Raw genomic sequence first — 14,881 nt, 5'->3', positions numbered from 1 at the left:
ACACCTCCAGCCACAGCCACTCCACCACCTCCCTGGGCAGCCCATTCCAATGCCAATCACTCTCTCTGACAACAACTTCCTAACAACATCCAGCCTAGACCTGCCCTGGCACAGCTTCAGGCTGGGTCCCCTTGTTCTGTTGCTGGCTGCCTGGCAGCAGAGCCCAACCCCACCTGGCTACAGCCTCCCTGCAGGCAGCTGCAGGCAGCAATGAGCTCTGCCCTGAGCCTCCTCTGCTGCAGGCTGCACCCCCCCAGCTCCCTCAGCCTCTCCTCACAGGGCTGTGCTCCAGACCTCTCCCCAGCCTTGCTGCCATTCTCTGGACACATTCCAGCACCTCAACATCTCTCTTGAATTGTGTCTCCTTTAATGTTCCTGCCTCACCTTTAACTCCTTCCAACAGGCGCCCCAAGACCCCCAATGACTTGCTGGCTCTCTTCCGCTACCCCCGGGACCCCTACACCATTGAAACAGCCAGGGCAGGTGAGATCTTTGAGAGGACCTTGCAGCTGATTCAGGAACATGTGCAACAAGGTCTAATCGTGGATATGAATGTCACAGGTAGGAGAGACTTTGCTTTCCCTTTCTTAACTTTAGGATTAAGCTAAGACAACAATGTCCAGAACGTTCAGAAGTGCAGAGGTGTCCCAAAAAGCCCAGATGACTCTTGGGTCTATCAAGAAGTGTGTTGGCTGGGTTGTGTCTCTTACATCTCGTGGTTTCCCTAAGAGCTGGAGGGCTGTTACCATGGAGGAGATAGAAAGATTTTCTCTTTCAGGTCCAGCTATAAAAGTCCTAATCTTTAGAACACATCTACCCACCTGAATCTCAAAGGGAAACCTTTGTGAAGTCCCTTAGCAGTGTGGTCAAAGAGGTTTCCTGCCCTCCAAGATGCAAGGAGAAGAATACTGTAAACTCTGAAGAAGAGGAAGGGAGATGCCACTTCTGACTTTCCTCTCTGTCTTTCTACTACTTAGACCTCTTAACTATAAGCTTAGTTGAGTTCCAGCTACTCAATTCATAGAATCATAGAATCAAGCAGGTTGGAAGAGAGCTCCAAGCTCAGCCAGCACAACCTAGCACCCAGCCCTGCCCAACCAACCAGACCATGGCACTAAGTGCCCCAGCCAGGCTTGGCTTCAACACCTCCAGCCACAGAGACTCCACCACCTCCCCGGGCAGCCCATTCCAATGCCACTCACTCTCTCTGCCAACAACTTCCTCCTAACATCCAGCCTAGACCTGCCCTGGCACAACTTGAGGCTGTGTCCCCTTGTTCTGTTGCTGGTTGCCTGGCAGAAGAGACCAACCCCACCTGGCTACAGGTTGCTTTTATTGAGGCAAGATAACCAAGAACAAAGCAATGCCACACCGAGTTAACTTAGTGAGGTCCAAGCAGCCAGCAGCTGGACTCCAAAACTTGTGTCTGGGAATTCCTTGCTACAAGAGACCTTCCTGTACCCTGCATGTTTCTGCCCATAGTGTGAATCACCGTGGGGCAGGTGTGTACCTTTGAAGCCCATAAATATTTTTACCTGCCTGGATGTATTCCAGGGCATGAGAAGTCTTTCTCCAGTGCAGGTCTGGCCTGGGCTGGTTGGATTCCCAGCCTCTCCTCCTGCTTGCCCTGTCAGCACCCTCTGAGTGCAGCATTATTGAGTGCTTTCAGGTGCTGTAGCACCCTGGCAGTCAGCCACAGCTTCCCTGCTGCTTGTCGCATAGGGTTTGGGTGGCAGATGGAGCTCCAGGGTGCAATAATAACCCAGAGAGATGTAAAATATCTGAGGGCTGGGGATCAGGAGGGGGGGACAGGCTCTGCTCACTGCTGCCTGGGATAGGACAAGGAGCAATGGATGGAAGCTGCAGCACAGGAGGTTCCAGCTCAACACAAGGGGAACTTCTTGACTAGAAGGGTCCCAGAGCCCTGGCACAGGCTGCCCAGAGAGGTTGTGGAGTCTCCTTCTGTGGAGCCTTTCCAGGCCTGTCTGGATGTGTTCCTGTGTGCCCTGAGCTAGATTGTGTGGTCTGGCTGTGGCAGGGGAGTTGGACTCAATGATCTCTTTGAGTCCCTTCCAACCCCTGCCATCCTGTGAGCCTGTGAAAATAAACCTAGAATGGGCACCAAGACCACCCCCCACGGCCTGGTCTACCAGTTGCACTTTTGGTGTCCAGCTCAGTGCAGTTTAGTCTAAATTCTTCCCCTCCTTTTCTTCTTCATGGGGCTGATACCATCTCAGCCTTCATCTGCCATCCGTAAATTGCACAGCAACACCCCGGCCAGAGGCCTGACCTCCCTGTGCCCACCTGGACAGCCCCAGCAGCATGTTCCACACCAGAGGCCTGGCATGAGGCGGTGGGAACCAGATGGCTACAGCAGCCACGGTCTGACTGGGTGCTTTGCCTTCGCAGGCTATCGTTACAACGACCTGGTGTCCCCTCACTACCTGGCCATGATCGCCAACCTGTCCGGCTGCTCTGCCCACCGCCGCACACCCAACTGCTCAGATATCTGCTTCCACCAGAAGTACAGGACCCACGACGGCTCCTGCAACAACCTCCAGCACCCAATGTGGGGAGCATCTCTCACTGCCTTCCAGAGGCTCCTCAAACCTGCCTACCAGAATGGATTTAACCTCCCCCGGGGCTTCTCCTTGGCAGAAGATGCCAGGGACTTGCCTCTCCCTCTCCCTCGCCTCGTCTCCACGGCCATGGTGGGGACGGAGACCATCACCCCCGATGACCAGTTCACACACATGCTGATGCAGTGGGGACAGTTTCTGGACCACGACATGGACCAGACGGTGGCAGCCATCAGCATGTCCCGCTTTTCAGACGGCGCGCCCTGCAGCCAGGTGTGCAGCAACGACCCGCCTTGCTTCTCCGTCACTGTGCCTGCCAACGACCCCCGCGTGAGGAACGGCCGCTGCATGTTCTTCGTCCGCTCCAGCCCCGTCTGCGGCAGTGGCATGACCTCCCTGCTGATGAACTCCGTCTACGCCCGGGAGCAGATCAACCACCTGACCTCTTACATCGACGCCTCCAACGTTTACGGCAGCACGGAGCAGGAATCGCGGGAGCTGCGGGATCTGAGCGGCCAGCGGGGGCTGCTGAAGCGAGGGCAAGTTGTGGCCGGCTCAGGGAAGCATCTCCTCCCCTTTGCCGTGGGGCCACCGACCGAATGCATGAGAGACGAGAACGAGAGCCCCGTGCCATGCTTCCTGGCGGGAGACCACCGTGCCAACGAGCAGCTGGGGCTGACGGCCATGCACACGCTTTGGTTCCGCGAGCACAACCGCGTGGCCACGCAGCTGTCGGCCCTCAATCCCCACTGGGATGGGGACCTCCTGTACCACGAGGCGCGGAAGATCGTGGGTGCCCAAATGCAGCATATCACCTACACCCAGTGGCTCCCCAAGGTCCTCGGGGAAGCTGGCATGAAGATGCTGGGTGAGTACAAAGGCTACGACCCCAACGTCAACGCGGGGATTCTCAATGCCTTTGCCACTGCTGCCTTCCGCTTCGGGCACACCCTGATCCACCCCGTCCTGTACCGGCTGAACGAAACCTTCCAGCCCATCCACCAAGGCCACCTCCCCCTGCACAAGGCCTTCTTCTCCCCTTTCAGGATCACACAGGAGGGTGGGATCGATCCCCTCCTCCGTGGGTTGTTTGGAGTTCCTGGGAAAATGAGGGTCCCCTCTGAACTCCTCAACATGGAGCTGACGGAGAAGCTCTTCTCCATGGCACACTCTGTCTCCCTGGACCTGGCTGCTATCAACATCCAGAGAGGGCGAGACCATGGCATCCCACCTTACAATGACTTCAGGGTCTTCTGCAACCTCTCATCTGCACAGGAGTTTGAGGACCTCAGGAATGAGATAAAGAACTTGGAGATCAGGGAAAAACTCAGGAGGTACTGTAACCTGGACTTGGAAGCATCAGAATGCCTGGAGATCAGTCCCTGAAAAGTTCCTGCTCTTCCCAGGATGCCTATCAAATAACCCTCTCAGATATTGCTCCCCACAGACCTTAAGACAGGGTAATAGCTGTGGGTTAAGAATGGGGGAGGACAAATGATGGCTCTCCAAGTGGTCAGTCTGGTTCTGAGTGGAATGCCATCAAGCCCTGTCACAATGTAGCTTGGCAGCAGGTTGAGCCTTGGAGCTATTTCCCAGTGAGCCTAAAGTACATCCCATTGGAACTGGCTGCCTCTTTCCAAGGCAGGCCTTTATCCCATTGTCTTGTAGATAAGCCCACTAGAAATAGTGTCCAAGACAAGTTCCTTGTGTATAGATCCCTATGATGGGATCAGATTTATGTTGTCTCCATTCTTGGGTAGTCTTCTAACTTCTTTTGCTGTCTGTTACTCTGCAGTTTGTATGGAACTACCAAAAATATTGACCTGTTCCCAGCCCTGATGGTGGAGGATCTTGTCCCTGGTACCAGAGTTGGCCCAACGCTGATGTGCCTGCTAACAACACAGTTCAGAAGGCTGAGGGATGGAGATAGGTATTGCTGTGAGGGTCAACCCAAAGTCTTTGGAACCCTCTTCAGGGACATTTCCTCCCTATGGAGAAGAACAGAACCTGTGATTGTTGATTATTTCTTGCCTTGTGTTATAAGGAAAAGTCTCCTTCGACCAGGTCCATTTGCAAAAGGACTTGCCACAGTCACTGGCAGTGAGTCCTTTCCTGGCTTAATGGTTGCCATTCACTGCAGGACACTGAGGATGTGCCCAGTGTCCCCTGAAAATATTAGAGTATGCCCACAGCAGCTTCCTTCTAATCCCTGCTTTCTGCTTGTGAGAATCACAGATGGTTTGGATTGGAAGGGACCTTAATGATCATCTAGTCCCAACCCCTCTGCCATGGGCACCTTAAAGATCACCAAGTCCCAACCCCTCTGCCATGGGCAGGGGTACCTCCTGGTAGACCAGGTTGCTCCCCCACCCAATCTGTCTTTGAATTGACAGGAGTAGGGGAAATGGAGCAAAGCTGGAGGTGGGGAGAGTCAGCCTGGATATGAGGAGGAAGTTGTTCCATATGAGAGTGGTGAGAGGCTGGAATGGGTTGCCCAGGGAGGTGGTTGAGGCTCCATCCCTGGAGGTGTTTAAGGCCAGGCTGGATGAGGCTGTGGCCAGTCTGATATAGGGTAGGGTGTCCCTGCCCATAGCAGAGGGGTTGGAACTGGCTGATCTCTGTGGTCTCTTCCAACTCTGACTGATTCTATGACTCTATGAATGAGACACACCTTTGCCTGGTGATGCACTTAGGACAGGAGCATTGTTCATCCATGTCCCAGCCTGCTACAGCAGAGCTGTCTTGGCCTTGGGATTCCCCTCCAAGGGGCTGTATCTGCAGGTGGTGGCACCCTGAAGCTTCATCCTGCAGTTCATATGGAGATTCAAGGGTTCAGAAAAGGGCAGTCTGTGCTTGCAGCCGCTTGAAACCAGAGTAATAGCTCCTTCTAGGGAGACTCTACAGCAGCCTTCCAGTACCTGAAGAGGGCTACAAGAAAGCTGGGGAGGGACAAGAGGAAGTGGCTTTGAGCTGGAAGAGAGCAAATTGAGACTGGAGATTAGGAAGAAATTCTTGACAGTGAGAGCAGTGAGACACTGAAACAGGTTGCCCAGGGAGGTTGTGGTTGAGGTATTCGAGGCCAGGTTAAAAACCTTAGGCTAGTGGAAGGTGTTCCTGCCCATGGCAGGGGAGTCAGAACTAGATGATGTTTAAGATCCCTCCTAACCCAAACCATTCTAGGATTCTGAGGGGTGTGGGTGAAGGGGAACTCGCCTCCCTCTCCCAGCCTCACTCCCTGTCCTCTCTTCCTCCTGAGTCATGCTGTGATTACAACCCACTGCAGATTTTGGTATGAGAACCCTGGAGTCTTCACAGCAGCGCAGCTGACTCAGATCAGGCAGGCATCCCTTGCTCGTGTCATCTGTGACAACAGCGACCACATCCAGCAGCTCCAGAGGGACGTCTTCAGGGTGGCACCATACCCACAGGGCATGGTGGGCTGTGAGGAGATTCCCACGGTGGACCTCCGCCTGTGGCAGGACTGCTGCGAGGGTAAGGAAGGAGACTACTCCGGCAGCAGCTGATGTGGGGATGGCTCTGAGTGGCATTTGTCACATGCCATCAGCTCATGGGGAGTGCCAGGAGATGCTTTCGTGCCTCACCACGAGAAATGTGTGTCAGCAAATGGATGCAAGGAGAAGGATGGGATGGGGTGGGAAGGAGAAGGATGGGATGGAGTGGAATGGAACAGAATAGAACAAAGCAGGGCAGAGCAGAGCAGAATAGAAATAGAGCAGAATAGAATGGAATGGAATGGAATGGAATGGAATGGAATGGAATGGAATGGAATGGAATGGAATGGAATGGAATGGAATGGAATAGACTGGAATAGAATAGACTGGAATAGAACAGAGGAGGGCAGAGCAGAGCAGAATAGAATAGAATGGAATAGAACAGAGCAGGGTAGAGCAGAATAGAAACAGAACAGAATGGAATAGAATAGAACAGAATAGAATGGAATAGAACAGAGCAGGGTAGAGCAGAATAGAAACAGAACAGAATGGAATAGAATAGAACAGAATAGAATGGAATAGAACAGAGCAGGGTAGAGCAGAATAGAAACAGAATAGAATGGAACAGAATAGAATGGAATAGAACAGAGCAGGGTAGAGCAGAATAGAAACAGAACAGAATGGAATAGAATAGAACAGAATAGAATGGAATAGAACAGAGCAGGGTAGAGCAGAATAGAAATAGAACAGAATGGAATAGAATAGAACAGAATAGAATGGAATAGAACAGAGCAGGGTAGAGCAGAATAGAAACAGAACAGAATGGAATAGAATAGAACAGAATAGAATGGAATAGAACAGAGCAGGGTAGAGCAGAATAGAAACAGAATAGAATGGAACAGAATAGAATGGAATAGAACAGAGCATGGCAGATCAGAGAAGAATAGAAATAGAATAGAATGGAATGGAATGGAATAGAACAGAGCAGAGTAGAGCAGAGCAGAATAGGAATAGAATAGAATAGAACCGAACTGAACTACTTCAGTTGGAAGGGACCTACAACCATCATCTATAACCTATAACTGTAGTCCTATGTCCTGGCCAGTTCAAGACAGACCAAAAGTTAATGCAGATGATTAAGGTCATTGTCCAAGTGCCTCTTAAACACTGACAGGCTTGGGGCATGGATCATCTCCCTGGGAAGCTTCACTGAACCTGGCCAAAGGTCCATCTAGCTGAGGGCTTCTGTCTCTAGCAGCAGCCCGAGGGAACAGAGGCCACGAGGATGTAGTCGTGGTGAGCCCCACCATGTGCCACTCTACAGATTCGTTTGGGAGGCTCACAGACTCTGCCACCAAACCCCAGATCCCATCCTGGCCCCTTTGTGCTGTGTTCTGGGTACAGGCGTCCAGCTGAGACATGGGCATCCATGTGTGATGCCTGCCCTGCTACACACCTTTGTCGCCTCCTCCCCTCTGGCAAAAGAGACCTGCCAGGGGTGGGTGTTGAAGGAGGGCAGCCTTCTGTTGCCTGCAATCCCCATGGGTCTGCTCTGAACTCCAGTGCTCACTGCAGGCTTTCCCTTCCTTCCCAGACTGCCAGACACGAGGGCAACTCAGGGCTCTTTCCCAGCGCTTCCGAAGGAAGAGGTCTCCAGGCTTCAGCTACCCAGAGGAAAGCCCTGCCAAGGTGAAGCCTGCCTCCTCCAGGTGTAGTATCACCACTTCTTACCTTCACTTCAGGAAGCAGAGGGAAAGCTATCAGAGGGACTGTTTCAAAGGGCATGTGGTGATAGGATGGGGGGCAATGGTTTGAAACCAGAGCAGGGCAGGTCTTGGTTGAACGTTGGGAGGAAGTTCTGCTCAATGAGAATGGTGAAACACTGGAACAGGTCACCCAGAAGTGTGGTGGAGGCCCCATCCCTGGAGCCATTCAAAGTCAGGGCCAAGCAACCTGATCTAGTTGCAGATGTTCTTGCTCCACTGCCGAGGGGTGGGACAAGTCGACCTTCAAGGGTTCCTTCCAACCCAACCCATTCAGAGCTTTGAAGTTTGGAGGTCAGAGGTGATTCAGTAGGTAGATACTGAGCTCAAAGTTTTCCAGTGCTGTAGTGCAGAGCCCAGCTCTGATATTTAAATGGGCAGAGTGGCTCTTAATTGGCTCCCCTTGCTTAGGTGATTCTGGCAGCTGGGCCCTTCTGTGTGGTGCTGACTCAGAGAAGGCAGAATGAGTCTTACATCTGATGTTTGTATGATCCCTTGGACTTTTTCTCTCTGGCCCCAGAAATGAGATGCCTTCTCCAAGCCCTTCCTCCAGAGAGGATCTCGAGTCCCTTGTGGCTGAGCTGGAGAAGACAGTTGCTTCTCTGCAGAAACAGGTAACACTTTGTGCTCTGGTGTTTGCCTGCCATGGAGTGACCCCAGCAGCAGGAATTAGCCTCTGAGACTCTACAGCCAAGAGCAACCTCATCAGAGGCAACTAGTGGCAGGTAGAGAAGAGGCAGAATAGGGAGAAAAGAGATGAAGCTGATCTCTGTGAGCTCAGACCTCTACCAGCTGTGAGGTAAAACAGGAGGTTGAGCCTCAGTGAAGGTGACCCGAGTCAGCACTGTCTTCTTACATTTGGGACAGGTTGCAAGTGATCTGTGATCTCCTCTGAGCTGCTGCTTTCTTGTCCCCACCAGGTGTCCTGTCCCAGGGAAGTGGTGGAAGCCTCATTCCTGGAGATCATAGAATCATAGAATCAAGCAGGTTGGAAGAGACCTCCAAGCTCAGCCAGTCCAACCTAGCACCCAGCCCTGGCCAATCAACCAGACCATGGCACTAAGTGCCTCATCCAGGCTTGTCTTGAACACCTCCAGGGACAGCAACTCCACCACCTCCCTGGGCAGCCCATTCCAATGCCAATCTCTCTCTCTGTGAAGAACTTAAACACCTTAAACATCTGTGAAGATGTTTAAGACCAGGCTGGATGAGGCTCTAGACAGCCTGATCTAGTGTGAGGTGTCCCTGCCCATGGCAGGGTGGGGGTGGAACTAGATGATTCTCGTGGTCCCTTCCAACCCTGACTGATTCTCTGATTCTAGGTACATGCACTAGAGGGCCAGCTGAGGTGGCACCAGAGGAGCAGCAGCACTCATGGGCAGAGGAGGAAGACTGGAGACAAATGGTGACAAAGATGACCACGTTGCCTGTTCAGATGAGGTCAGTGTGTTTGTTCTGGGCTAGCATCCAAGAGGCTTGGGTCAGTGTGGTCCTGCTGAGCATGCAGTGGGACACTTCAGCAGTCTTCACATAGAGAAGAAGCTGCTGAAGAAAGGGATGGAGCAATCAGGTGATGAATGGGAGAGGAGGTAATAAGGCTTGAGTGCAGCAGCTTAGACACTCATTTCTGCCAGTAATGATCAGTGACTCACTGGAATGGGTTGTCTGGGGACCTTGTGGTCTATCCATTCCTGGAGGTCTTTTAAGAACTGGTTTGGCAAAGATGGGGAAAGACATAAGTATAGGATGGACCAGGTGGGACTGGGTGAGGTCTCTCAGGCCTGTTCTCCTGGGACTCTGGGTAGGTTTCTTCTAACAATTAATATCATAACCCCAAATCCAACAGCCTCCAAAGGACCTTTGTGGGGAGAGATATCACAAAGCTCAGTGAGGGAGTAGAGGGACTGGTTCCTCCTAAAGGGAACAAGGACATTTGGGCTGATGGAGCAATCCATCATTTGCTTACATATTGGCAGAGGTTTCCCCCTTGACATCTGAGTCACTGTGCACCTCTTTTCTGAAGGCACCTCTGTCTGCTCAGCTTGAGCCTAGGAAGCAAGGCTCTGAAATGGGTGTTTGAAGTCCCTGCCAGCACCCACCAGCCTAGGGCCTCCTGCTGCTGCTCAGCTGTGGCAAAGTGCTGGCAGAAAGCTGCTGGACTTCTGATGTCTGGTGTTCAGGGGCTTGGAAAGCACAAACTGATCTCCTTTAGCTTCCCACGGAGATCCCTGCAGCCTGGAGAGAGAGGATGAACAACTCGCTGGCACCTGCCAGTCTGGAGGAGGTGTTGAGTGGTTGCAAATGATCACTTCGGGAGCAGGAGCAAAAGAGTTCTGCAGAAGGGTTGTTCTGCCAGGCAGTCTGTAGCTGAAGGAGCACCCTCTGGAAGGCAGATTACAGGGCAGAGCCAGCAAAGGCTGCTTGGTGCTGGTAATCTCAGCAGAAAGCAGAAGCCTGTAGGCTGGCCACATCGTTTGCCACTCACATTTGCTGTGTTGGCCTTCAGAGATTTTGCCACACAAACAGCAATTGCCCTCAAGCTAGAACCACAGAACCACAGAATTGTTTAAGTTGGGAGAGATCTTGAAGATCATCAAGCCCAACTCTTTAGAATAGAATAGAATCAACCAGGTTAACCCAGAACTGCCAAGTCCACCACTAAACCATGTCCCTTGGAAGCACATCTACACAATTCACCCAGGGATGGTGACTCCATCACTGCCCTGGACAGAAACTGCAGTGTGACATCTAAGTTGGCTTTTCCTTGCCATCACTTCAGAGCTTTGAAGAGCAGGGTCCCCATGGGACAAACCCACTGGGGTTTGGAGGGGCTCTGGAAAGTGTTTTTGAGGGTGTGAAGGGCTGCTGCTGGTTTCATGCTGCACTTATGCCTGCTCTGGATCCCCCAGGCACAATACAATACCTTGCTCTGCCTCAGCTGCTGTTCTGCTTCCTTGTGCCATTTCAGGTGCCCTGTGACCTGCACTCCTGCTCTCCACCAGCCTAATCCACTCCTGCAGGGCTCAGAAAGAGCAGCCATGAGACCCCACCACGCTCTGCCTCCTCTCACACAGCTCCCGTATCACTCCCTGTCCCAGGACAACTGTACTTTTGCCCGTGCCAAACCTTCTGCACTGACTGTGAACTCCTCAGCCCTTGGACCATTCCTGCCCTCATCAGCCTCCTGGTACAGGCTCTGAGCTCTTTGATGCTACCAAGAAGCCAGCTTCTTCCACAGTCCCCAGGAAAAGGAGAATAACTGAAGCTGCTTTAGTGCCACCATTCTGCTTTTCTCCTCTGCCCACGTAATGCTGTCATCATCCACCACCCCTTGTCTGAAATGTGCCATGGGCACCCAACCAAAACAACTCATCAAGAGGCAAAACCTCTCTCAAATGCACTGTGGTGCCGAGGAGGTGCCTGGAGAAATCTAACAAAAATAAGATCAACCAAACATGAAACCTAAACCAACCCTCCCCAGCCACCCACTCATGAGCAAGAGGAACCTCAGGGGGCCCTGGCAAGCACTGTTTGCTTTGGGCTTACAGCCTCTGCCAGCAGTGAAGAGGTGAAAAGAAGGGCTGGGGAAGTCTCCCAGCTGTTGAGTTGCTCCAGGATGGGATGCCAGGCACAGAAGACCTTGATGATCTGCTCTGCTTTGCCAGTCATTGGGTCACAAGTGGCACATCCTTGGTTACCTGACCCTGAAAGTGACCTGCTACTATGTGCCCAGTGCTGAACACCATCTCCCTCAGCATGACCTCCAACTTTCTGCCTCTCTATGAGTTCAATTGAATTGATGCTTCTCTTCCTTTCATTTCTCCCAAAAAGGCTCCTTGCTGGAAGATGGACTTTGAGGTCAGCCTTAACAGGCCCTGGAACAGATAATTATCCCAGATGATTAGATGTAATGAGTGCCCTCTTTAGTGGAGGGGAGCTGCTGGTTCCTGTCCATCAGTAGTGGAGAACATGATGTGCAGCCTTACAAGACATGGATGAAGGTGATGTGGCTCTGTTTATTCCTCCCAGGTGCTCTGCAATGAAACCAGGACCTTGACACCAGTTCTACTGAAGAGGTCTTCTGATTTTGTTGCTCTTTGGAGGTGCTTTGTAGTGGTGCTAGAACTAAAGTCCCTGTGTAGCCACCCTAAGCCCAGATCTGTGGACAGATTGGTGTTGAACCATCCTTGGAAGCTGGTCACAGGGACTAAAGAGAAGATACTTGATCCATTTGTGCCTTCCTCATCTTTCTCACTTTTCCCTGCACCCTCCTACCTTCCCTCCCACAACACAAGGACCAGAAACTAACTAACTTTCTTCCTTTCTTCCTTTCTTCCTTTCTTCCTTTCTTCCTTTCTTCCTTTCTTCCTTCCTTCCTTCCTTCCTTCCTTCCTTCCTTCCTTCCTTCCTTCCTTCCTTCCTTCCTTCCTTCCTTCCTTCCTTCCTTCCTTCCTTCCTTCCTTCCTTCCTTCCTTCCTTCCTTCCTTCTTCCTTCCTTCCTTCCTTCCTTCCTTCCTTCCTTCCTTCCTTCCTTCCTTCCTTCCTTCCTTCCTTCCTTCCTTCCTTCCTTCCTTCCTTCCTTCCTTCCTTCCTTCCTTTCCTACTTTTAGGTGCTTTTTATAGTACCAAAGGGATTGAAAGCAGCAGGGATGCTCCTGGAACTTCACAGGAAAATAAAGAAGGGAATAAAAGGATACAGGGGGAAAAAAAGGTTGTGATTTCTCAGCTCTTTCAGGGCATGGCTCTGTGTGTGTGTGTGCCTTGTGCTGTCACAGGGTTGCAGTGATGAGTGTGTGTTGTGCATGTCTGGAAAGCCCAGCTCAGAGGCAGCATTTAGTCCTCAGGGCTGTTTGTCATCTTGAAGTCCTCTTTCATTTAGGTGCAAATCAAGATCTGAAGCCTTGTGTGTTATCCACCAAGCTGCACTTGTCCCTCACTTGTACCACCAGAGAGCTCAAGCTGACAGAGGTCAATAAAGGTAAATCTGTCTCCAGCCTCCTTCTGCAAGCCACAAGGTCACCAAGTCCCCATTCAAAACAGCAAGTGCTGGATCTAATCAGATCATCTCTAAGTGCATAACCAAGCAGCTCTGGTGGAGCAGGAGGTGAGGAGCAGAAGCAGTGGAAGTGCTGCAGAAGGCCAGCAGAAGGGATGTCCCTTCTCCACGTGTTGCAGACCCTTCTGTGCTCCATGCTCTGTGCCCATCCCCAAAACACAAGGTGAAATGACACATCCCTTTGTGCCACCAAGGGGGCAGGCTGTGTGCTGAGCACCTGGGGAAGGTCTTGAGGGCACCATCCATATATCCAGGTGCTACTCTGAGAAGTAGGCACCCAACTTAAAGACCTGTTCTTTTTCCCAGGTCCCAGCTCTACAGCATCACACAGGGCATGCTCGTGGAGCTCTGTTGACTCCTGTCCTCTGCCCTGAGCTTCTCTGCCTGCAGGAGGATGAGGAAAGACCTGACCCCTAAATCCAGATACTAAAGTCCAGCTTTTGCAGGTTATTTGGCCATGGTGAAGCACCCAGGGTGCAGGACAGGGCAGCTGTTGACCCAGGGATCACAGAATTGTAGAATCATAGAATCAGCCAACTTGGAAGAGACCTCCAAGCTCATCCAGTCCAACCTAGCACCCAGCCCTAGCCAAGCAACCAGACCATGGCACTAAGGGCCATGAACACTTGTTCATGTGCTTGAACTCCCCTGGAGGTGTTGAAGCCAAGCCTGGCTGGGGCACTTAGTGCCATGCTCTGGTTGATTGGGCAGGGCTGGGTGCTAGGTTGGACTGGATGAGCTTGAAGGTCTCTTTCAACTTGGCTGATTCTATGATTCTATAATCCAGGCTTTTCTTGAACACCCCTAGGGACAGCCACTCCACCACCTCCCTGGGCAGCCCATTCCAACGCCAATCATTCTCTCTGACAACAACTTCCTCCTAACATCCAGCCTAGACCTCCCCTGGCACAGCTTGAGGCTGTGTCCCCTTGTTCTGTTGCTGGCTTCCTGGCAGCAGAGCCCAACCCCACCTGGCTACAACCTCCCTTCAGGCAGCTGTAGACTACCTACAACTGGATGGGCCCAGTTTGTCCTTCATACACTTTCTGGCTGCAGTCTGAACCTTACATCCTTACAATGAATTTTCCATTGCCTTTTTATTATTTTAAGCAACCTCTTTCAAAACCCAACTGCCCACCCCAAAATGAGCTGCCCAGACTGATTACAAGCAGAGGAGGACTGAAACGATGGGCTTGAGGCCAGGAGTTGCCAGGCACATAACTCCCACTAATTAGATGGAACAGTTAAATGACAAATCCCAGGCAGGGGCTGGCAGGGCCTGGAGTTGGGATTTTTCACCAGAGCAGTGAGCTGCAAGAGGCTTAAAGTGGGCATGTAAGATGTGAGCTGGAGATCTCCATACTTCAACCAACTCCTGTGGTTGCTTGGGTTTGGCAGGGAGGTTGCAATCTGCCCAGGACTGTGGGGAGGGTTTGGCAGGGAGGGTTGTAGCATGCTAGAGCTCACCTCTGGATGCTACCTGGGGCTGATCCATACCCTGCATCAGCCAAGGATCTCTTGATGTTGCTGGGGACCCATCTCTGCTGGAGGCTGAAGCATGCTAGAGCTCACCTCTAGATGCTACCTGGGGCTGATCCATACCCTGCATCAGGCAAGGATCTCTTGATGTTGCTGGGGACCCATCTCTGCTGGAGGCTGAGCAAGCACCAGATCCTGGTGGAGGTGGGAAGTGGATTTTCTAGAGATCTAGGGAATTAGTGGGAAGGGATGAATGCTTTGGTGGGGTAATAGAGGAGGTCAGTGCAGATCAAAAGGAGAAAGGATCTTGTGCTACAAATCCCACGAGACAAAATAATGGAACTGTGGATAGTGGTGTGGGTTGGAAGGGACCTTAAAGGTCATAGAATCAGTCAAGGTTGGAAGGGACCACGGGGATCATCTAGCTCCAATCCCCCCTGCCATGGGCAGGGACACTCTACCCTAGATCAGGTCATCTACTTCCAACCCCTCTGTCAGCAAACATCCACCCAGCAAATACCCAAACCACGCCAGGTCCCTTCCGAGGTTACT

At 51.9% G+C, this 14,881-nt stretch overlaps 1 protein-coding gene across 1 annotated transcript in view; it reads left to right on the top strand.

Annotated features, from left to right (window-relative positions):
- The window catches only part of LOC135188100 (peroxidasin homolog), a 50,891-nt gene extending 41,679 nt beyond the window's left edge, over positions 1–9,212 (top strand). Inside the window, 7 exon segments of the mRNA XM_064167328.1 lie at positions 404–561; positions 2,410–3,913; positions 4,375–4,509; positions 5,863–6,071; positions 7,626–7,740; positions 8,315–8,408; positions 9,117–9,212. Coding sequence (XP_064023398.1) covers positions 404–561; positions 2,410–3,913; positions 4,375–4,509; positions 5,863–6,071; positions 7,626–7,740; positions 8,315–8,408; positions 9,117–9,212 — 2,311 coding nt within the window.
- Positions 9,213–14,881: the final 5,669 nt, after the last annotated feature.

The sequence above is a fragment of the Pogoniulus pusillus genome, chromosome 29, assembly GCF_015220805.1.
Source record: "Pogoniulus pusillus isolate bPogPus1 chromosome 29, bPogPus1.pri, whole genome shotgun sequence".
Lineage (NCBI taxonomy): Eukaryota > Metazoa > Chordata > Aves > Piciformes > Lybiidae > Pogoniulus > Pogoniulus pusillus.
This window is presented reverse-complemented; position numbering and strand designations above follow the sequence as displayed.